Genomic DNA, 25,337 nt, shown 5'->3' on the forward strand with positions numbered 1-25,337 from the left:
AAACACAAAAAAGCAGTAACTGTAAAAGAAAAATGTTCACTTCAGTTATAATAAGAGAGTAGTGCCATTATTCAGCACAATTATTTTCAAGTATTTCTCATCTAATAGTGTTAGATCAGTCAAATCAACAATACTGCTAAATGGAAATTGTCCCTGACTACCTAAACCAAGGGGGCACAAACACCATCAGATGATGTAGAAAAAACCTTTGGAGAAAACCAATATATATATATATATATATATATATATATATATATATATATATATATTATAATAGATGTGTGAAAATCAAGAGAGAAACAATTTGTGTACATAAAAAAATTCAAATTTTCATCATGCTGATATTCTGAAATTTGATGCAGATTGTTTTTTCTGATTAGAAAATATTTTGGCAGCAGTCACAATGAATCGTTGTCTGGACAAAGATTTATTTGATCATTTACTGTAATATCTGAGATTACTGCTTTGCTGGAGATGGCAGAATGACACACTTTATTTGTAAGCTTTATGTGATTAGAACAGTGTAAATAAAAATGCTGCATATCTTTTATGAAACTCATAACTTCATATTCTTTGATGAAAAAATACTGGATTGATTTTATTTTTTTAACTTGTTTAAGTCTTACTTGTGGACTTTCTGCATGAGAGAGGTCTCTATAGCTTCGACTATGAATGAAACATATATAGTGTTTATTGTTCCAGAATGCGTACAATACCCAAATTTGAGTACAAATAGAGAAAAACGAAGTAACCTCAAGACAGGATTTTAAAAATGAGCATGATAATGTATCTGTGTTTGGTTTTTTTGTTCTCAAAATGAGCACAGTTGTGAACTACCTGAGGTACAGAGTGTAATTAGGGACTCATATTTAATATGACATGCATGGAATCAATTTTACATTTAGCATATCTTCTGGAAAATTAAGAGATTATGACATAAAGCTGTCAATATTACATAAAGACTTATTCATATCCACTTTTTTAGCCTCCACCTCGTTGCTGGTGTCCAACATTTTCTTTTTGACATGAACACCCCTGATTTCATCCTTGTTCCATATGTCCTTTCCCAAAAGTAGTACGTTTTTCTTCATGACGAGGTCTTTGAACGAATCTGATATAACAAGTGCAAAAACACTTACTCAACCGCTGCTGTTTTAATACAGAAAAAGGCTACTGACATTTGGAATCATGTAATAACTAGACTTATTATGCATAAGTCTATGGTGTTATTTTATATAATCAAAAGTCTAATAAATTAGCACATTACATGAGATCAAATAAACCATGTGTATGAGTCCACCTTCTATTGTTTTGTGTTTACTGGTGAAAGAGCAATACCTGAAACACAAAAGTACATTTCTCAAAGAACAACAAACATTACCATTATCAGTTTAACCATTATACAGCATGACGAAAATGTGACTAAGATTTCATTGACTACAACCTGACTAAAATGGACATACATTTCATTGAGTTGAAATTTACATTTGAGTAAAACTAAGACTAAATTAAAAATGGCTGCCAAAATTAATACTGCTGTGTGATTCATTATAATCTTATTGCTTTAACGTAAATTTTTCATTGAATAAAATGAAATTTTAGTCACTGAAACTTATAATAGGATAAGGTTGACTAAATATGCTAAAAAATAACAAGAATATTCCTACATTTTATTTCTGTACATCGACTCCCTGGGATATATACTTGACATTAACAATTTTTTCCAAATCTACTAGCATTGCTATCATTTTCACTGGCCATGATTTTGTTGTTGGAAAATTGTTTTACAGTATATGACTTAAAACTGCATACAAAAATTTATTTAAATTGATTTCCATGTCAATTTTAACCTATTCAAAGGGCATTTTCCCTAACCGTAATTAAATGCATGCATCATCTTTCATATCAAATTCTATTACATTTACATTTTATTCATAATTTCACTTAATATAAGACAATATAGGGTTGTTACCAATCCTATAAAACAAAAACTATCTACAAAACTGATCTTTCCACTGCAGAAGAAACAGAAGGGACTGAAGAGGCATTGCACAAAATGAAAAACTAAACTGTTAGTAACGCAGGACAGTAAATATCCATTTATCAGGTGATTATGAGAGATCAGTGTCAGTGTTTGGATTAGGGCTGGGATAAACGATTATTTTTTAAACGATTAATCTAGCGATTATTTTTTCGATGCATCGATTAATCTAACGATTAATTTTTTCAGACCGATTCGATTTCGATTATCTCCCCATTAATTGACTACTAACAATTTATACATGTTGATTTACATATCTGAATGAAAAAAACATGAATTCCTTAACATTGCAATATATGTTTATTGCTCTTAAAATTACAAAATAAAAGACTGACTAAGAATGCATTACTTTGCACTTGTATAGAGATAGCTTTCAATAAAACCTTGAAGCCTTGAAAACACATAGCTTACTGAAACAAGCTTACTGAACACATAGGGCCTAGCTTACTGAAAAAAAGTTCTTCTTTCAGATGAAAACAACAACAACTTGATGTCTAGCATTCAATAAAAAAGGTCACCCAAAATACTTGTTTAGAGCAATTGAAAGAATACAGTAACCAATGTAAACTTGAGGGCTTTAAGCTAATACAGAGAGTGCTTTTACAAAAAAATAAATAAATAAAAATTAACAGTGGAAGCCAGCAGCCTGTCATGGAGAAAAAAAAAAATCTCCCAATGCTCCACGTTAAACTTTGGCGTTCCGCCCTTTTTCTATCGTTTCTAACGATTTTGGTTAATATGCACGAGGGAGAGAGAGAGCAAGAAGCGCTCATGTTGTTTGAAGACTGTGAGTGTGCGCGCGCAGCCGGGGCTCTCTCTCGTACGCGCCCTGTCAGCGCAAATAAGGCTTTGACAGCCGCCAAAAAAAAAAAAAAGATCAATGCAGAAAAACCCCTGGATTGGTTATATAACGTTGGACAGAATGTTGATCCGGCCATCGCGTATATTCAGCGCACATAAAGTAAACGTTTTGCAAACGTTTTTTAGAGAAATAAAAACAGGTCGATGCGCATATTTTGCGTCGACGTATTTTTTTGCGTTGACGTCATCGATGACCTCGACGCATTGTCCCAGCCCTAGTTTGGATCCATAAATTCTCAGAAATTCATACACATGGACAAGACATTCTGAGTAAATAAGTCAAGTTTGATGAATTTCTGCTGCTTGGGGAGCTAACAGAGATGAAGGCTGTAATACTAATGTTGTCCACTAGAGGAAATCACACAACAAACTCTTTTAGATCACTATTTAAAGACTGTGTCTTTAAAATACAAAAATACATACTATCATTAATATTTTTATATCCAAATGATATTGAAAACATATGTTGCCAACTATGACTGAATATATGCCCAATTGAAGGAAAGTGAATATAAAATTAGAATAAGTTAATGTATTAAATGGAATAATATTTCTAAAACGAAACACCTAAAGATTCTTATCAGAAAAGAGACATGGCCATTGTATAACTGTATCATCAACAAAAGCCACTGTGCTTGGATCCTTATTATTGACACTTTTGGCTATATTGTAAAAAAAAAAAGAAAAAAGAGGGAGCTATCAAAATAAATAAATGCATACATAGATAAAAAAAAATTGTTAGCTTCTATGGGTAATTTTAAATATCTTCTCACGCCTTTGATGACTTTACAATATGTTTTCTTCAATATTTCAGTAATATTAAGATATACTCCTCCCATTAATCCCACACACATCTATCAAAGCGTGTCTACAGATATAAACAAGTTACATTTACCACTTTTTAAGAACCTGTGGCCACCCTGCAGGGGAGAAAATGTGTATTATTATTAGTATTATTATTATTATATTTATATTATATAGATATGTCTTTAACTGAAAGATCTACTCTTTACTACAATATTTAATCACAAATATGATAAAATCATCAAAGACATGAGAAGACAAGTGCCCGTGGAGGGTAAATGAATCAATGCAGCTGAACTTCTCTTTCTCATAGTTTCCTCTGATAGCTTTCTATGAAATCCTGCAGATTAACATGGACTGCAATAAAAACTTAGCTCTGCTGTGATCCGTTCATGAACCTCTGGACTGATGACCGCCACCTCTTCGGTTGAGAAACACCTTCACTGCTTTGGTCAACCAGCGAATGGAGAGAATTTCTGCAAAGGAGGAGTAATAATAATAATAATAATAATAATAATAATAATAACAAATGCAAAAGGAGGAATACAGCTGTGACCTGATCTTCTGTATGTCCTGCTGGAACTGCTGGATGCTCCTCTAAATGTGAACTGAATCTGTATCCTTCTTCTGGAGTTTGGCATAGAGGAGGTCCACATGTGGCATGATGTTGTTTGATGATGACTTTGGGTTTGTGAGAAGTGGCCTGTTTCATGATCAGATTGAGCTGATGTGCATAGCAGTGGATGTAATGGGCATTTGGGTCCACATCTTCATCTTCCTCTGAACCCCTGCAGTGTCGCTCCTCATCACTGGCTCCATCATACGCTTGGGAGATGAGTTTATTCTTCTGATCCTCTGGAAGGATGACAGTAAGACACTCTTTCAGTGCTGTAGTGATGGACTCAGCTGTGGTTGAACCCAGAGGAATAAACTCTCCTGTACCATTCTTTTGGCATCAGTGTAGCGCAGCAGAAGCACAAGTGGACACTGTGTGGCAATATCGGTGTCTCGTCGGCCTGGATTGAGAGAAAATCACTTCAGCTAGTCAGTGATTCCCATCAGAAGTGATGGAAAAGCCCCGAGTGTAAGCTCGACCGAGATCACTTGACTACTGATGAATTCACAAGTTACAAGATCTGATCCAAGCCCCTTTATCCTCTTTTTTTCTTCATCCGAACGCCTTGTGAAGGGTATTGTTGCAAAGATAAACCCGAGTTTTCTTTCATTTGGAGATATTTGGCTGCTTCCACATTGATCAGAAGCTGTCAGTCAAATGACAATCTGCTGACAGAGTCTGAACACAGCATTAGATGAACATTTCAGTAAACGAGCGTGTGCTACAATCACGAGTCACTCTATAAAATGAGATTTCAGCACTTGACAAACGGACAGCGACTCTAAGCAGCTCTTAAAGCACAGATACTGAGATTGTGTTAAGTGCATTTCTGAGAAACACACGTGAATCAATAACGAAAGATCGTAAAATGACTCGCAGAAAACGCTCTTAAACTCTCAGATCAATCGTTGTAGAGAAACCCGGCCACTAATGAAGCATCTGATAGCAGGTTTATAATAAATGGGATTTAACTCATCATTTATCTCTTATATTAAACGCTTCGTTATTTATACAGCATAGCATTAATATTAGGACTTATATCTATCTGCACAGAATCCCCTGAACGCAGAAGTGAACGTGTCTGTGTGTCTCTGAATGAACTCCTTTTGTGGAAGCGATCTTCACACAACAACGAGCAGAAACACAACTAAACTCTTAACATTCACAGCGTTTTATTATAATAGTGTCCTCATTATAATGTTATCTGTATGACAGTCCCAGTCATAGTTGTTTGTCTGCTCGCTATCTGAAGAGATAATCACCGAACAATCAAGCGCTTTACTGCTGCGCAACTCAACCGAATGCGTCTGATACGAGATCAATCATATATACACGATATATAGAAACATTTATTATTATTTGTGATCATTATTTCAAATACAAAAGTAGTGATGAGAAAAGTAGTTTAAAAATCACAATAAAAAAAATAAATGATCAGAGAAAATATTACACACAGATCTACTGTTTTTAATAAACTGTTTTAATGAATTTATTTTAAAAGTGCTGTTTGTACTGTTCTTCAAATAGTGAATAAAATGAGACAAACCCTGAGTAAAAGGTGTAGCATTTCTAAACACTGAAGCTGTCAGTCAGTTCAGCACAAACTCACTGTGTGTGAAAACTCCCGTTTTAATCAATTCATCTGTCAAAACTGCACAATCCAGCTTTTATTGACACTGTGTTTCTGCTTTGTTTGTTGTAATGAGAGGATTTGTGATTGTTAGCAACAGACAGACACAGAGCTAACTTAATATAGAATTAAATAGAATAACAATGTGTAGAAAATGTAAGAGATCATGGACATGTTTTAAGTAACATGGAAATCTGCACTTGACAATCACATTTAAACATCTGAATCATTATGAATGAGTTTAATAGAAATATTATTAAACTGAAGAGCCAGACAGACTCATCTGAGCTTCTTCCTCCTCTATTCCAGCTTTACATTAAACACAATGATCATCTGCTTGAATACTAAAGCAACATTAATCATTCAATATCATGTTTCTAACACACATGCTGCATTATTTGATTGTAAAGTCTGAGTCTCTTCACCTGTATGGATCACATTTACACATTTATCACACATTTATTTCTCCTCATAGACACAGTAGTGAAGCTCTTCTGTGGATCTTCAGCTGATGTTCACTGCTCCTCTCAAGAACACTTCACTTTATGAGATACAGCATTTATCAGCTTCTGGTGATGGATCTACACTGTAAGTTGAAACGAGAAGATAATCAGAGTTCAGCAGAATAAAGTACAAAATAGTTACTATACACTTAAGTCACTTTTTTTTCACTTTATATTTGTCCCATAATTAGACAAATATATGACTATACCTGATTTTGAATATGTATTTAATATACACTATTTGTGTTTTAAATATAATACATTTAGAAACATGAATTCCTTTCTGTTTGTGTCTCTATTGAGTCGATATAAAGAGAAACACACACTAACGAGTGTACACCAAATATAATAAATGACAAGGAACAAACACAAATGTGATTTAGTCTTAAAACACAAATCTTTTGGTTAAATGTGTCACTAGTTAAAGCTGTTCGTCTCTAGTTGAAACATGTTTGTATTGGTCTCAGTAAATAAGTGAAATGATGGCACATACTGGATTCTGATTGGTCAGTGGTGACATTCGGAGGTGTGTTATTCATTAGGTGTGTGTCATTAGCAGCAGAATAACACACAGTCATACGGTATTTGAGTCGGGCGTTTCTTTGACTTCTCTCGTATCACAGCACCGCGCTCTCACTCGTTTCATTCAAACACAACTGCTATTAGCTTGTGCCTCAGTTACTGACTGGATTTACCCTCAAACCAAACCGCAGGAGATTCCTGTTAATAGTAGACTTGAGGAGACATTGTTCAAAGTGTGTCTTGTTGTTCAAGTTGTTGCTAACTGAGCAGAAGTGTTTAGCTGAATCTAAATTGTGTCTAATTCTTCACTTGTGTGTCAAGAAAGCATATAATAAGTGTGATAATGCAGATGCAGCCGGATGTTATCACAGAATAAGTCTCTTCAGGAGGACACAAGTCCTGATCACCCTGTTGGGTATATTCTGTGATAACAAGCGGCTGGAGGGACATTATCTCTTACAGAAAGTAAGTGTAAAGTAATGTGACGTGTTGCTTGTCAAAGTAAAAACACACAAGAGACAGAGACATTGATCATGTGATGCTGGACGACTGTGAGCTGAAGCTGAATCTGCTCTGATTTTACCAGCGTTTTCCTACAATCTGAACAAATCTATTTCAAACTCTAATGATTCACTATTACTGATCTCATTAATAAAGCAGCTGTTGCTGTAGAAAGCTGTGACAGTCTGCTTTTCTTCTCTTTCCTCCTTTGTGTTCAACATTTTTATCAACTTTACATTTCATTCAGACACAAACCCTTTGAAATAAAGCTTGATGATCATTTGATCAACTCTTTTCACTAATATTTGAAAGTATATATTTGTTCACATATCAGAGGTAAATGAATCTCTTTAATATCACAAAGTGAAGTTTACTCACCTCAATTCACAGTTTGAGTCTCGTAGCACATCAATGAGCTTCTGCTTTGAGTCTCCAATCTTATTCTCTCTCAGATCAAGCTCTTTTAGAAACTGCAGAGCTTTTGTGTTTGTCAAAGACTGAGTTAAAGAAGAAACATCTGTAATGTCACAGTAATAAAGACTAGAAAGAGACAAACAGAGGAAGAGAGATCATCTTACAAACAAATCATTAAGATGAAGAATCTTTCACAAATATAATGTGAACACATTCATCATAAGATATTGAGTATAAAGTGTTTTGTTCAACTCTTATGTGCTGTTCGTTTGGGGACGACACTCGTGCTGTTTGGGCTCTCCAGAGAACACAGCCAACAAAACGACATTTTGTTGCTATACGAGGGACATTTTTGACATTATGTAATTACAAAATCAAAATTTTTATAGTCTCTAATTAATGTATATGGGTGTTTTTAGGGGGGTGTATGTGAGTGTAATCGTTCTACATTGTGATTGGTTGGAAGGGTTGCCACTTCACTTTTGTGTATTTTGTGGTCTGAATTGTGGTGGATTTATTGATTTTATATAAAAAATTAAGAAGAAAAAGTATTGATTTGATCATTTCCTCATTCATTTCAATGTGGGTCTCCAGAGACTTTTTTCACACTAACACACAACCAGATATCAATCCAATATAATTTTATATTTGTAGATCTACCAAGTGTTGACAACTGTACAAAGTCTCATATCATTTAGATAAAGGGAACATTTGTTTTTATTTCAGCAAACATCATTTGGGGTCTCAAAAGACCTTGAACAGCACATAAGAGTTAAACAAAGTGATTTTCATCATTTTGATTCTTGTCTGTGAATGTTACTGACCTCAATCTCTCCAGTTTACAGCGTGAATCCTTCAGTACGTCACATAAGTGATTCACTCCTGTGTTTTTTATTTGATTCCAGCTCAGGTTCAGTTCTCTCAGGTGTGATGGGTTTGATTTCAGAGCTGAAGTCAGGATGAGACACTGTTTCTCTGTAATACTGCAATAACTCAGACTGAAGACAGAAAGAGAAAACACAATGAATCAGACACGTTATGTTCATGTGTGAGTAATTCATCATCTGTTAACATCATACAGTGTGATAAATGAAACATTACCAAAAACCTTATTATATGACTATAAACAAACACAGAAGAAAAAAGATGAACAAAGTAGATTAAGATATAGGATCAACTACAGAACTACTTAAAATAACATTAAATGCGATAATTGAGTTTAAATGTGAGGTAGAGAGAGTGAATATCCAGCGCTCTCTTCTACCTTCAATACCACGACTGAGATGAGACCTTGAGCAAGAACTGAACACCTAATTGCTCCAGTAGTGTGTTCACTACTGTTTGTGTGTGTGCCGTTGGATGGGTTAAATGCAGGAGCACAAATAAAGAGTATGGGACACTATACTTGGCCACACGTCACATTCTTTCCTTTCCTTTACCTAAAAATAAACCGTGATCTGGAATCTGACTGTAACTGCTGTAGAGTATAATGATACTAACACTAGTTTCTCCAGCTTGAATTGTGTGTTCATCAGTAGATCACTGAGGTGTTTCACTCCAGAGTCTCCTATTAGTTCGTTCCAGCCCAGGTTCAGTTCTCTCAGGTGTGATGGGTTTGATTTCAGAGCTGAAGTCAGGATGAGACACTGTTTCTCTGTAATACTGCAATAACTCAGACTGAAGACAGAAAGAGAAAACACAATGAATCAGACACGTTATGTTCATAAAGTCACAGCAGAACAACCTTCATCTGTCAAATAACAGCATCTTAATCTACATTGAGAGAAAGAGAGAAGATAGAAGAAAACTATTTCATAAAGTCACAATGTCTTGATAAAACCAAAAACAGAAGAAGAGTGTCTGAACACCTTTGGATAATTTTCCACAATTTGGTCTTCAAAACAGAAAAACAAAAGTTGTTCAATTAATCAAATAATTGACACTTCTCCTGATTCTTGATAGAAATACAATGAAGTTTTAATTCCTAACAACCTTGTGTGAAAGGTGTTGAAATCTTTCGTATCTTTTTATTCCTGTCATATAATTCTTATTTCATCTTTTGTCTAAAACTGATCATATTGTCTAAAATAAAAGTCCTGACTGCTTGTGTATTTGTGTTTAAACTGATTCTGGTCTGAACATCCCTACAACGTAAAAAAACAGCATTCGCTCTGCTCTGTCCAGTGGCTTGATCATCTTTGCTACACAGATTCAACTTTGCACATCTAAATAAAACTGTAGGTTTGTCTGTGTGTGTAGATGTGAAGTACAGTAATATTTCTCTGAAACAGGTCAGACTGAAGAAGCAATGCCTGCACAGAATAAAGCCCAGTCTGGACCGGTTCTGTTCAGTTGTGTTACACATTCATTAATCTGGTGTTCGATGACAGAGAGATGATATGAAGCATCAATAAACACTATGAATATGTTCTGATACAGCAGCACAGAACTATTCTGTTGTGTCTCATTAATAAACACAATGAAAACAGTTCTGTCTCGCTGGATAAAAGAGAAATGTTTGTGTATTTTTGGTATTATTAACTGAAATGATTGTATATTGGGTTGTGTATTTGACCTGCTCTATGAGCAACAAGAAACACTCATTAAAACTTTCAAATGTTTAGATCACACAACAACTAACTTTACAAGAAAATATACAGTACAGAATATAGACAGATTAACTATACAAAAAAATTATATATGAATATGTATTTATATATATAGTCATCCAAAAATATTTTTAATGATATCCGGGTCGCGGTCGATCGGGTCGTTTGATATAAATATGCCAATTAAACCTTTCTAAGTTATATAGTACTAGACACAGCTTTAGGATGTTATGAATGAAGGAGGAGTTTCTTTGTGTCTGGAGAGCATCAGTGCAGAGGATCATTTCATAAAGTTAAAGACATTAATAATAATAGCTCAGATCTCACTTTCAAACAGCAGCGAGTGTTTGAAATAACTTCTGTTTGAGATCTGATGTGGATTATGATCACCTTACAAGGCAGAGATATTTATAAGAGATAGAGACTATGCACACTAGCCATTAACATCTCCTCTTGCCCCAGCAGTAACAGTGGAAACCAGACTCTGCCTTTATGAAATTACATTGAAATATAGAAACATGCATACACATACACACATATACTTTTTTTTTTTAAATTAGACTTCAATACTCAATTTGTAGTCAGTAAACATGATCACATTCAGCAGTCACAGCAGAAGTTAGAGACAGAATTTAACTGAAGTCTATTCAAAAGTTGTATGAATCTATTCTAAGCTGTATTAAATGCAAACAATGGTAAACACATTAATAAAATACTTGCTATTTCTAAAGTGTTCACATTATTTTCTCCAACCTCTGTGCACTTCAAGGGATAGTTCACCCAAAAATGAAAATTACTCCATGATTTACTCACCCTCAAGACATCCTAGATGTATATGAATTTCTTCTTTCAGACAAATATAATCAGAGTTATATTAAAAATGTCCTGGCTCTTTCAAGCTTTATAACGTGGGGTCTGACTCAAATGAGAATTAAAATGGAGGACTGTAACATTACTAGTCACGTAACATGTGAAATGATGTAAGATACTCACTTCAGTGTGTTGAGTGTACAGTGTTTATCCTGCAGTAGAGCAGAGATCTGATTCACTCCTGTGTCTCCTAGTTCATGTTCACTCAGATTCAGCTCTCGCTGGAGTAACGGGTTTTTACCCACAATTCCAGTCACATACTGACAGCCTTCATCTGCAGAAGGACCCAAAAACCTGCAGAAGAGAAGATGAAGCTGGAATCAACTCAATGTGCATTACATCACAAAGCATTTAAAGATTATCAAACATTGTTTGTAACGAAAAGCTCTAGTTCAAGTTTAAACAGTTGAACATTTAAATATACAAATATTTCAAAAAAGTCAAAAGTAAATTATTTAAAAAGAAACTCGTGGGACAAAAGCTCACTAGATCATGATTCTCAAAAATCTGAAGATCTTTCTGGCTTTTAAGCAGGAGATTAGGAAAGTTAGCAAAGAGATAATTAGCTTATGACAGCTAAGCATTCATAGTGATATATTTAGTTGATCTTTTGATGCCGGCTCTTCCTATTATTATGTAGCAGAATTCAACAAACACTGGATTACTGATCCACTAACAGAGAACATGATTTGGGTTCAGACCATCTCTGGATAGTTTTATTTAACTGATGTCTGTAATGATGCAACAGTAATTCTGCTCATTATGCAGGTTCAGACGTGTGTGTGTGTGTGTGTGTTATCACTGATCCTTTCCTGACAAACATCACATGTTTGTGGTCTGTGATCGATCTGCTGTAGTAGATCTACAGTGTTGTGAATCTGAGCTTGATGGAAATATATGTACAGTGCATTCAGTAGGGCTGTGTATTGCCAAGAATCTAGTTATGATACAGATCACGATACAGGTCGTGATATATTTACAGATGTATCTAAATGCCTACATGCCATGATGGATAGTCATCGCATGTATCAGAATAAGGCTATCTATTTGCTCGCACACGAACAGGTCCATTTCATCTCAGAGACGCATTCTGTCTTTGCGCTTGGCAAATTCCGCCAAGTAAATACAGTATTGTTCAAAATAATAGCAGTACAATGTGACTAACCAGAATAATCAAGGTTTTTAGTATATTTTTTATTGCTACGTGGCAAACAAGTTACCAGTAGGTTCAGTAGATTGTCAGAAAACAAACAAGACCCAGCATTCATGATATGCACGCTCTTAAGGCTGTGCAATTGGGCAATTAGTTGAAAGGGGTGTGTTCAAAAAAATAGCAGTGTCTACCTTTGACTGTACAAACTCAAAACTATTTTGTACAAACATTTTTTTTTTTCTGGGATTTAGCAATCCTGTGAATCACTAAACTAATATTTAGTTGTATGACCACAGTTTTTTAAAACTGCTTGACATCTGTGTGGCATGGAGTCAACCAACTTGTGGCACCTCTCAGCTGTTATTCCACTCCATGATTCTTTAACAACATTCCACAATTCATTCACATTTCTTGGTTTTGCTTCAGAAACAGCATTTTTGATATCACCCCACAAGTTCTCAATTGGATTAAGGTCTGGAGATTGGGCTGGCCACTCCATAACATTAATTTTGTTGGTTTGGAACCAAGACTTTTCCCGTTTACTAGTGTGTTTTGGGTCATTGTCTTGTTGAAACAACCATTTCAAGGGCATGTCCTCTTCAGCATAGGGCAACATGACCTCTTCAAGTATTTTAACATATGCAAACTGATCCATGATCCCTGGTATGCGATAAATAGGCCCAACACCATAGTAGGAGAAACATGCCCATATCATGATGCTTGCACCTCCATGCTTCACTGTCTTCACTGTGTACTGTGGCTTGAATTCAGAGTTTGGGGGTCGTCTCACAAACTGCCTGTGGCCCTTGGACCCAAAAAGAACAATTTTACTCTCATCAGTCCACAAAATGTTCCTCCATTTCTCTTTAGGCCAGTTGATGTGTTCTTTGGCAAATTGTAACCTCTTCTGCACATGCCTTTTTTTTTAACAGAGGGACTTTGCGGGGGATTCTTGAAAATAGATTAGCTTCACACAGACGTCTTCTAACTGTCACAGTACTTACAGGTAACTCCAGACTGTCTTTGATCATCCTGGAGGTGATCATTGGCTGAGCCTTTGCCATTCTGGTTATTCTTCTATCCATTTTGATGGTTGTCTTCCGTTTCTTCCACGTCTCTCTGGTTTTGCTCTCCATTTTAAGGCATTGGAGATCATTTTAGCTGAACAGCCTATCATTTTTTGCACCTCTTTATAGGTTTTCCCCTCTCTAATCAACTTTTTAATCAAAGTACGCTGTTCTTCTGAACAATGTCTTGAACGACCAATTTTCCTCAGCTTTCAAATGCATGTTCAACAAGTGTTGGCTTCATCCTTAAATAGGGGCCACCTGATTCACACCTGTTTCTTCACAAAATTGATGACCTCAGTGATTGAATGCCACACTGCTATTTTTTTGAACACACCCCTTTCAACTAATTCAACTAATTGCCCAATTGCACAGCCTTAAGAGCGTGCATATCATGAATGCTGGGTCTCATTTGTTTTCTGAGAATCTACTGAACCTACTGGTAACTTGTTTGCCACGTAGCAATAAAAACATATACGAAAAACCTTGATTATTCTGGTTAGTCACATTGTACTGCTATTATTTTGAACAATACTGTAGCAAATCCGTCATGGCACGAACACAACTGGCTCTTAAAGGGAATGGAAGATGACACTCTGATTGGTTTATTGCATGTTACGCCCAAAAAACACCCATTACTCATTAAGAGAATAGAGACAACCAGTTTAGACCATGCGCCCGGGTGCGCAAACCGTTTTTCCGTCGTTAAAATAGCAAAAGTGGATTTGGACACTCCCTGAGTGCACCTGTGCTGTGCACTTTACACTTTGCGTTTAGATCGTCAAAATAGGGCGCATAATCTGCCTTGGGCCTTGGTATTATAAAGAATAAGATCCTGAATATATTACAGTTGGTTTAATACCTTTATCTCAAATGGTGTCAGAGTTGAATTAATTTAAGTGGGTACAGTATATAAAATATTTGAAAAATATGGATTCAGCACTGTATATAAAACAATAAAGGCATAATTTGAAAAACTAAGCCTTGTGCATTATACTGAATAATATTCTGTATATTTTACAGTTGGTTTAATCGAGTGCAGCATTAGTTCAGTCAGGCCACGGAGGCATAGGCTGTGACCAGTTGATGTGGTCAAATCACTCCAATCACTACCACTCTCCTATTAGACTCAGGACATATATATGTGGCACCACTGCTTGCTTATTATGCTCAACGGCTCATAAACCCTACCTCCCTCACCATTATAAGCATGAGCATATTACTGTGCACCTTCTGGTTGTCGTCTTCTTTGTTTCAGATCACTAAGGCTTTCCAAATCTTAGCTGGCATGCACCTCACTGCTGAGAGACACTCATCCTCATAACCAGACTACAGGATAGACGTCCCACTGCCACATCCACATGATTATCACTGTTTGCTTTAAAGACATTACTAAAAGTCTTAATTATCATGCATTTCTAAACTCGTGGTCCTGGGGGGTTAATGTTAAAGCTCTTGTAGTTCAATTATTCTCGGAGCAAGAACCCCCATAAGGAACCATACCGCCAAAGATAAATTGTGTTCAATAAACTCAAGTAAACATGCCAAAGTGGTTCCTGTCTAAAAATACATTTATCAAATGCTGTTGTCATTAAATGGATTTATATTATTGCATACTTTAAAAGTTGTAAAGTTATTAGAAAACACACAAAATGGTAATTAAAAAAAACAGAACTAATAATGGGGATTTTTTTCTGAACATTTATTGTTAGTTTCTGCATTATAATGTCACGTAGTTAAATGATGAATTTAATTTAAATGTTTTTTTTTATTTCCTAGAAATTAAGTAAATGTTAACTATTGAGGCACCAAACTACTGAACACCAGTACATCCAGTGACTCAAAATGTCTGATTAACCTGTAACTTTTAACACAACTAAACTGTGCTGACATTTATCATCTTTCATGTTTGATCATTTTAAACAACAAATTGAGTACCTTGCTGAATTAGTGAAATAATATGTTATTCTATAATACACTATAATACACATACCATAATTTCCGGACTATAAGTCACACTTTTGACATGAACCGAGAGAAATTAACTAAGAGAAATGAACAAATAGAAAACATTACCATCTCCAGCCGCGAGATGGCGCTCTATGTTGCTCAGTTCTCCTGTAGACTACACTGAGCAGCATAGAGCGCCCTCTCGTGGCTGCAGATGGTAATGTTTTCTCTTGTTTCTAAATAAATGCGACTTATAGTCCAGTGTGACTTATATATGTTTTTTCCTCATCATGACGTATTTTTGGACTGATGCGACTTATACTCAGGTGTGACTTATAGTCCAAAAAATACGGTACACACACACACAGAGAAATTTTAAATATGTATTATTGATTGTGTATTATTTCATCATGTCTCACCTCAGTGTGTTGAGTTGACAGTTTGGATCCTGTAGTAAATCACTGAGCTGCTTCACTCCTGATTCTCCAGGATCATTTCCTGTGAGATCCAGCTCTATCAGGTGTGAAGGGTTTGATCTCAGAGCTGAAGACAGAGCTTTATAACCTTCTTCAGTGATACTGCAGTCTGAAAGTCTATGAGAAAATCACAGATTGTCACACAAGTACATGTTTTATAATGAAGAAAATAAAATGATGTACTACAGGGATTTTGGCCTGAATGGACTCTTTTCACAGTAAAGCTGGGTAAAACTATATACTGGTGAACACAAACTACATCAAATGCTATTTTTATTTTTTGCAGTTTTATTTTTCCACAATTATAAACTACAGTTGCAATCAAAATACTGCAGTACTTTAGAAATACAAGCTTTTCTGAAGATCAAGGATAAAATCTAAATTGCATCTATAACAGTTATACAGTATAACAGTTTTAAAAGCCATATATTAAAAGTCATAATGTCAATATATAACCTTATAACATTGCTGTTTTACTTGGCAGTCTAAAGCCTCCAGGTTTTCATCCAAAATATCTTAAATTGTGTTCCAAAGACGAACAAAGCTTCTACGGGTTTGGAACGACATTCATTTTGGAGTGGAGTATCTCTTATTTGCATGGTGTGGAATAAAAACACAATTATGTCTTAAGAAACTCTATTAAAACAGAATTAGCTTGAGCTGTTACACATACACAGAGTCAACCCATGCATGTGCTGAAGTCAACAGAGATCTCACAACGTTATTGAGAAGCTGTAGAGAATATACAACTGTATTACTTTAGAAAGTCTTTAAAGGCTGTAAGAAGATTTCCAAGACATTAAAAACTCTAAGCCTTATTCCTTATCTTAAAGTATGTCGTACCAGAAAACCTTTTTAGGGTGTTGAAGAAAAAACAATAAACCATATATGGTGACAACACCTCCCTTTATAAATCATGTGAATGTATTATGTCCTCACCGAAATCATGGAAAAAGAAAGCAGTACTGACTGAGAAGCCATTCTTTGCTCTTACTAAACAGATCAGCGCTTTTTTTTTTCTTTTTTTTTTAAACGCTCTCGGTACAGCGCATGGTTTGCCTAATCTTCCAGCATAGCCAGATCAGTCATGACACTACAGCCACATTTCAAATGACTTCCTGGCTGCATGCAAAAAATGGCTTCTTATTATTTTTGTCTTGTTTTTTGATAAAACAGTCAAGATGAATTTACTATATAAGCAAAATATATATTTAGTCTTGTTTCCTGGGGGGATAAAAAAAGACTAAATATCTTATCTAACTTGAACTATTAATTTATACATTTAGTATTTGCAATTAAAGGACACGGGAAAGACGCAGCAGCACTTTCTTTTTGTAGTATTGCCATTCTAGCACTATATTCTCTGCTTTAGCATGCTCAGAGTTGTGCTTATATTTACACACATTCCTATGTTAAAGTACAAGATGGAAGATCCCACACTTTGCATGAAACTGTTCTTACGCACTCATTACACACACATCTGTGTGTATGTACTGTTGATAAATGAGGGCCCTGTAATGTAGAGTTTATGCTGGAATTAAAGCCTGCAAATTTCCAAAATTTAAATGAAAAAAACACTATTGATTGTCACAAAACTTACCTCAGTATCTCTAATTTGCAGTTTATATTCTTCAGTCCAGTGCAGAGTAGCTTCACTCCTGAATCCTGCAGATTATTATTGTTCATGTTCAGCTCTTTCAGATTGGTATCTGATCCAAGAACTGTAGCCAGAGCTGGGCAGCTTTTGTCAGTTAAGCCACAATCATTTAGCCTACAAGAGAAATAAATCAAATCACAAGGTTTTGATACATGAAATACATTTGTTAAATACAAGAAAATCTATTTATACTAATTTTTAGATTAACAGTAAATATGCTGCATATATATTAGAACTGTATTGATTTTAATTTCCTACATAAAACAAACTAGCATGCTTGAATAAAACTTTTTTAATAACAGGTAGTAAATTAATAACAGGCTTATATCATTTATGGCAATGAGTTATATATTTAAAAGTGCTGCTCTATCTTGATGAGTTTCTTTGTTGTTTGTAGTTAGAATATTCTTATTTTCGTTACTTTTGTTTGAAAGTATAATTTTTCCATAAGCATAGCACATACCCAACTGTACCATAACGTGACCATAAAACTGTGATACAAACCGAACCATGAAAAAGTTGAACCGTTTCACCCCTAGTATCAATGTACATTGATGCAATTTTAAGATGAGACCAAAACATGACAAGATATATTAAATTACTTACAGAGCTCTTTTGCAGTTTTTGATGACTGCTGATAATCTAATGAGACACTCGTCTGATTTCTTGAATTTCTGAAGCTCAAACTCCTCCAGCTCCTCATCTGATGTCAACAACACAAAGACCAAAGCAGACCACTGGGCAGGTGAAAGATCAGCAGATGAGAGACTTCCTTTGCTAAGGTGGGTCTGAATGTCTTTCACCAGAGTTTGGTCGTTCAGTTCATTCAGACAGTAGAACAGATTGATGGACCTCTCTGGAGACAGATTAGACTCTAATTTCTGCTTGATGTACTGAACTATTTCCTCTTTGCTCTGCTCATTTCTATTTTCCAGTGTCAACAGACCCTGTAAGAGTCTCTGATTGGACTGGAGTGACAAACCAAGGAGGAATCGAAGAAAAAGATCCAGGTGTCCATTATCACTCCCTAGTGCCTTGTCCACTGCAGTCTTGAGCAAATCAATCATGTTTTTTTTTTGGATTGTCCAAGAAGGATCTGAAGGATTTTTTTGTTTTTCTGTTCTGTAGAGTCTTGATCAAACACATATTTATTTTTGATGTCTAGAAACTGATGTGCATAAAGGGCTGCAATAAACTCTTGAATGCTCAAGTGAACGAAGCAGTACATGGTACCAAGAGTGATCCCTGTTTCCTCCTTAAAGATCTGGGTACACATGCCTGAGTACACTGATGCCTTATAGACATCAATACCACAGGCTTCCAGATCTGTGTCATAGAAGATCACATTGTTTCTTTCCAGCTGATCAAATGCCAGTTTCCCCAGTGAAAAGATGGCATCTTTATCCCAGGAAACGTCTGGTGTATGTTCTCCATCATACTTTCGTCTGCTCTGCTGGATCTGAAATCTGAGGAAGTGTGTGTACATTTGTGTCAGAGTCTTAGGAGTGTCTTCAGTTTTTGACTCCTGCAGTGTTCTGGAGGCATCATCAGCCTGACAGTTTTTCACAACATTTTTTCTTTTCTCCTCTAAAATGTTTTGGAGAACAGTGGCTGAAATCCAGCAGAAGACTGGGATGTGGCACATGATAAAGAGACTCTTTGATTGTTTAACATGATCAATGATTTCTTTGGCCTGATTCTCATCCGTGAATCTTTTTCTGAAGTACTCCTCCTTTTGTGCATCATTGAATCCTCGTATCTCTGTCAGCCGGTCGATACAGTCAGGAGGAATCTTACTGGCAGCTGCTGGTCTGCTGGTGATCCAGATGAGAGCAGAAGGAAGCAGATTTCCCTTGATGAGGTTCGTCAGGAGAACATCCAGGGAGGCTGGTGATGATGCATCAGACCACGTCTCATTATCCTTAAAGTTTACAGGAAGTCGACATTCATCCAATCCATCAAGAATGAACAAGACTTTGAATTGATTTCTTCTTGTAAGGTTCAGTCCTTTTGTCTCTGGGAAAAACTGAGTTATAAGGTCCATCAAACTTAGTTTTTCTTGCTCCTTTAAGTTCATCTCTCTAAATGGAAGAGGAAATATGAAGCTGATATCTTGATTTTCTTTTCCTTCGGCCCAATCCAGAACAAACTTCTGCACAGAGACTGATTTTCCGATGCCAGCAACTCCTTTTGTCAGTACAGTTCTGATCTGCTTGTCTTGTTTAGGTGCTTCAAACAAATGTTTGCACTCAACCTGTATCTCCTGTGATTCATGACGTCTGGAAGCAACTTCAATCTGTCTCACCTCATGTTCAGTATTGACCTGTTCACTACAACCCTGAGTGATATAGAGATCTGTGTAGATGTTCTTCAGAATTGTAGAGTCTCCTTGCTTTGCAATTCCTTCAAACACACATTGATACTTCTTCTTTAGGCTACACTTTAGCTGATGAATGAAGATCAGCTCATCTAAACAGAAACAAAAATACAGATATTGTTTAATCTTATTTTCTCTCTACATTTATAAGTGACAATCTGACGGATGATTATGAGTCTCTTACCTTCTAGAGTATCAGCAGCTTCATCTTGCTTCATCTCTCTCAGGAAGTAGAGCGTGAGATCAAGAGCTGCTTCTTTCATACTGCATCTATTCTCATTAAAGTCCTTCACAAAGTATTGCATGTCCTCTTTTTGTAATATTTTCTTAAAATTTTCCAGTTCTTTCTTTAAAAATTTCATTATTTTGCTCTCAAGATCCTACAAAGACAGACAAGAATGAATGAGAGAAAAAAAAATTATTTATTCAGTAATTAAACATATTCATCAAAAATCAAGTTGAGACAAACAGTAATTTGTTGTAAATATGAATAAAAATAGGCTTTCATTCTTATTTTATAGGTTCTTAAAAAGAAAAAATTTAAATAAAAGTTCTGTAACACTCTTATTGAATATTATTATATTACATGTTCTTGAAAATGTGTTTTATTACCTGGAAGATCTGCAGGAGACTGTCTGTAAAATTCTTGTGTTTCCTGTGAGACTGTAAATCTGGATCTAATGTTTCACACTGAAGCCTGATCGTAAATAAATCAAAACACTGCATTTTTAGGGGGAAAAAAACATGACCAAAATATCTTGTAAATATTTGAGCAAAGAAAAAAAACAATACTGTGATAAATGTATGGACTATATGTTTTATGATAATTATTCACTGACACACTTTCTGACTCAGTCTGTGTGTAAGCAAAAATCAGAAACAGATCAAATACCGTTTGGTTCGTGATGCTGTTTCTTCACTGAAGTTTGGTCCTTCTTCCTTTGACCGGTCACTCTTCACAGACACAGAGCTGGACACATGTGAGCCTGATCTTACACTAATGACACAAAGAACAAAACACTTTACTACAGGAGCTCCTTCAGTCTCATTTAAAGAGCTTCACTGTTGAGGATGGTAATGAAGCACAGTATAGACATGCATTTGTCCATCTATGACTATGGATAGATGGAAAGACATATTCATGTTTGGCTGCATGATCTATTTTCCATGGTTAATTTATACCTCCTTGTGTCTGCTTGTGTGATTGTGTTACTGGAAAGAAGCTCCAGACTGAGTTCAATAAAGAGGAAATTTGTGATTTATTTTATTCATTTCTATACCAAGCATCTTAGTGGAGAAATAAGCCAACACTACATTATAATGTCAAAGATAATAAATACCTTTTGGCTTTATTGTATTTTATGCGTAGTGTATTTAGGTGTGGTCTATTGTATTTTATGTACAGTGTATTTAGGCGTGGTTTATTATATTTTATGTACAGTTATTTAGGTGTGTTCTATTGTATTTTATGTACAGTGTATTTAGGTGTGGTTTATTGTATTTTATGTCCAGTGTATTCAGGTGTGGTTTATTGTATTTTATGTACAGTGTATTTAGGTGTGTATCTGATGTTGTACACAGGAAGCTGGGAGAAAATGCACTGCAGCTTCATAAAGCGTGCTGTACACAAGCTAACCTTTGGGTCGTACGGCTCAGGAACAGAGTTATTAATAAATCTTAAACACTGAATCCAAACAAAGAGGGTTTGCTTTCTCATCCAAACACACAGCGTCTCCACAACATGACGACAACACTACAACTCACTGAAGCCTCGTCTTCTCTTTGTGTAAACCTTTGAACAGCATTACATTAATATTTCACATTGTGATGCAGACATTTGTGAAATGAATATCTGGACTTCAGTCAAGGCATTTTAATCATTTCTGGATCAGTGTTCTCTGTTAGACAGAATAAATCACTTTACAGGAGACTGTGACCTTTGTAATTTGAAGAGCTTACACAAACAGATACATTACACTCTAAAGGAAACCCTTACGAAAGGAAAATATATTTACCAATATATTTCTTAAAATATATTGTGATATATTGTAATATATTATTTTCCCTTTTTATTTTCTAATATTTTATATATTTGAATACATTTAATAATATATTGATGATACATATATTATATAATATATTGCAAAATATACAAATGATTGCCACTTTCAATATAATGCAATATAATGGAAAAAATAAATATATATATAAGAATATATGCCTAATATATTACATGATATTTTCCAATATACTGCAATATATTTTTGTTTCATAAGGGAAATGAAAACATTCAAAAACATCTTATGACCCTTTAAATTAAGTTTGAAGTCAATTTTAATGTCAGACAGTAAATTTATGACCTAAAAACCCTAATCACTGATGTGGAATAATTTACTTAAGTCCATATCCAGTGCTGAAGAGTGACTGTAAATTGACTGTAAATGATGATGATTTTGATTTTCAATTCTCAGATATTTATCATCTATTTGGTTACTTTTTAAATATGTGTATGTTATTTTTTATTAGGAAGTAACAAAGCTCTGAAGTTGTGCAAATTATTTCTAAATATAAAACAAAATTTGTTAAGGTTTTTTTTCAGCAATCCTCTGAAAGTGCAGCAGTGTTTAAAATGATTGTCTGAAAACAGACTCAGTCTTACCTCTGTTTCTGTGAGAGACTCATCTTTCCTCTCTTCTCTGACAGACTGCAGCTAAACTGTCATTGATCACCACTGGCTTGAGACAACAATCTGCTGTTCAGTGTGACCTGGAGATGATGAGGTTAATGAGATCAAGAAATATGTTCAGTTAGCAGCAACAGCAACACAAAACACACTATAAAATAAAGCGAGCTACAAACTAATGCACTGCCATGTAGAATAACTGAATAACCAAATGATCTTAATGAGAAATGTCTGGTTTAAAAACACTTTCGATTTCGCATTACATAAACAACAACCTAAAACAGAAGCGGAAATACGGAGACACCTTAAGAAACACATTCGTTTTCAATAACCACTTTTTGAAAACTTACTTGCAGTCTTGTCCACTAAGAAGATAATTTAAGTATTTGAAATGTTATTTTTTTTTTTTTTTTTGTACTAAACTTGAAAATGTAAAATGTTCAAACGAGCAACGCTTTCTCTTGCTATCAGTGTGTTTTCTGCAGTTACTTTCGGTTTCTTCTTCTTCTTCGTGGGTTTTACTGGAGGGTCTCGAGCGAGCTGAACAGTTCCTGCCACCTGCTGTACTGGAGAGAGGATATTACACCTAATACATTTAAACACTGCATTGTTATTTTCCCTGTTCCTGGACTGTTATCTATCCTATTCACTTCAAATGTCACAAATGCAGAGATTTGTATTTATTTCTTACTTTAAATTATTTCAATTCATATCAGGGTACAGTATTAATACTTGTTCTACAGTTTCTGATCCTTTATTGTGTTTAGGCTCAATGTCCAACTGGTCTTTGATTTCATCATTACTTTGTCCAGCTGAGGGTTAAAGACTAAAAAAGTAGTGTTCTGTATTAAAAAAAAAAAAAAAATTAAATGATAAACAATAGGAATGTACAAATTCAGAAATAAATTTGTTAGAAGCAAATAACATGGTTTATCAGACTATAATGAAGTCAAGTCCGCTTTATTGTCAGTTCTTCCACATGTACAGTACATAAATACAGAGAATTGAAATTAGGTTACTCTCAGGCTCACGGTGCATACAGATAACAGTAGAACCTAAAAATACAGATACAGATTAAATAAAAAGTACAGCTAGACCAGTTTGTAAATGAGCTGTTGAGGGATGATTGTGTTGAATGCTGAACTGAAGTCTATGAACAGCGTTCTGACGTATGAGTCTTTTTGTCCAGATGTGTGAGTGCTCAGTTGTGATGGCATCATCGGTCGAGCGGTTGGAGCGATATACAAACTGGAAGGGGTCCAGGGGGGGGGGGGGGGAGCAGACTTGATGTGGTGCATGACTAGCCGTTCAAAGCACTTCATGAGAATAGGAGAACATGTGACTAGGAGAGATGTAGAAAATGTCTGTGAAGACATCAGTGAAACACGAAATCTGATGAACTGCTTTATAAACTAATGGTTCTTCAGCCTTCCAGACCTGAAGAGCTCTCCGTCTCCAGAACCATCACTGATATTGCCTTGAACAAACTACTTACTCTCATTTATACTTTATTTAATACTTTCACAGTAATTGTAGAATATTTGTTCTGCTTACTTACTAATTGTAATAAATAAACGGACTTGTAGTAGTATATAACACACGTCTGCCTCCCTGGCATTGATTTACAGCTAAGAACAGACCTGTTTTGTGAAGATGAACTCAGACGCTTATGAGACAGAGTAGATCTGACTTACTTTACCTCCCTGAGAATAAATAAAACAAGGTAGAAGCTGTAGGAAACTTAGCACAATATATATCTTAAACATCTCTAAATAATACAGTTTTTTACCTTTTAAAGTTTAATGTTTGTTTTTAAGGCAGTTAATTGGCTCGCCCCAACCTATGTGATATCATTGTACGACCAAACTCAGTTCAAAGGTCACTGAGATCTAGGGTTGCCACCTTCAATACAGAAAAATAAGGGACGCCTGGGGGGACACCCCTTGAGACTATGAAGACCAAAGGTCCGATGATGTGCCAGTGGTGGTAAATCACAACTTAAAACAAGTTTTCATAAAAATATGAATTGCTAATGAACTTTAGTAATTGTATAAGGTGGCGTGAACACAGACTTCGGATAAAAATATTTGTCATTGTTTGCAGACAGTAACACCATCTAAACAGTGAAACCACATAATAAATAACCTGTCTACAAACATTTCTAAATTCATGTAAAACACACATTTTTCTTTATTATTATTATTGTTAAGTTAATCTATTTTATATAGTTTATTGTTAATTCTACAGTAGCCTATTGATCAGTAGTTAGACAGTTTGAGTCTTTTCATTGTTTGACTGATGTAACTATATTTGTTATGGCAAAAACACTGAGAAAAAAATGTAATCAAGTGATGGTTATTTGCTGATGTTAAAAATTGCATCATAAAACGATCTGATCCACTGATTTAATCTGGAGTTTTATTTATGATATTGATTTAGTATTAGTGTCTATAGCAAATGTGTTGCATTGCATACGACCTTGCAGATTTTTATCATATGGACTTTTGTCTGTTCTTTTAAAATTGCGTTATTCGTGAACCACAGAAGGGTTAGACCCAGAATACATTGCAGCATGAAGCATGTCACCATTGTAGAGATTCATA

The 25,337-nt window shown here is 35.2% G+C and overlaps 1 protein-coding gene across 1 annotated transcript in view; it reads right to left on the reverse strand.

The window, feature by feature from the left end:
* Positions 1–25,337, reverse strand: part of LOC127987559 (uncharacterized) — a 1,718,354-nt gene that overhangs the window by 828,527 nt on the left and 864,490 nt on the right. The window contains exon 52 of the mRNA XM_052589927.1: positions 15,961–16,134. Coding sequence (XP_052445887.1) covers positions 15,961–16,134 — 174 coding nt within the window. The remainder of the gene's footprint in view (positions 1–15,960; positions 16,135–25,337) is intronic.

Source organism: Carassius gibelio, chromosome B22 (genome assembly GCF_023724105.1).
Source record: "Carassius gibelio isolate Cgi1373 ecotype wild population from Czech Republic chromosome B22, carGib1.2-hapl.c, whole genome shotgun sequence".
NCBI lineage: Eukaryota > Metazoa > Chordata > Actinopteri > Cypriniformes > Cyprinidae > Carassius > Carassius gibelio.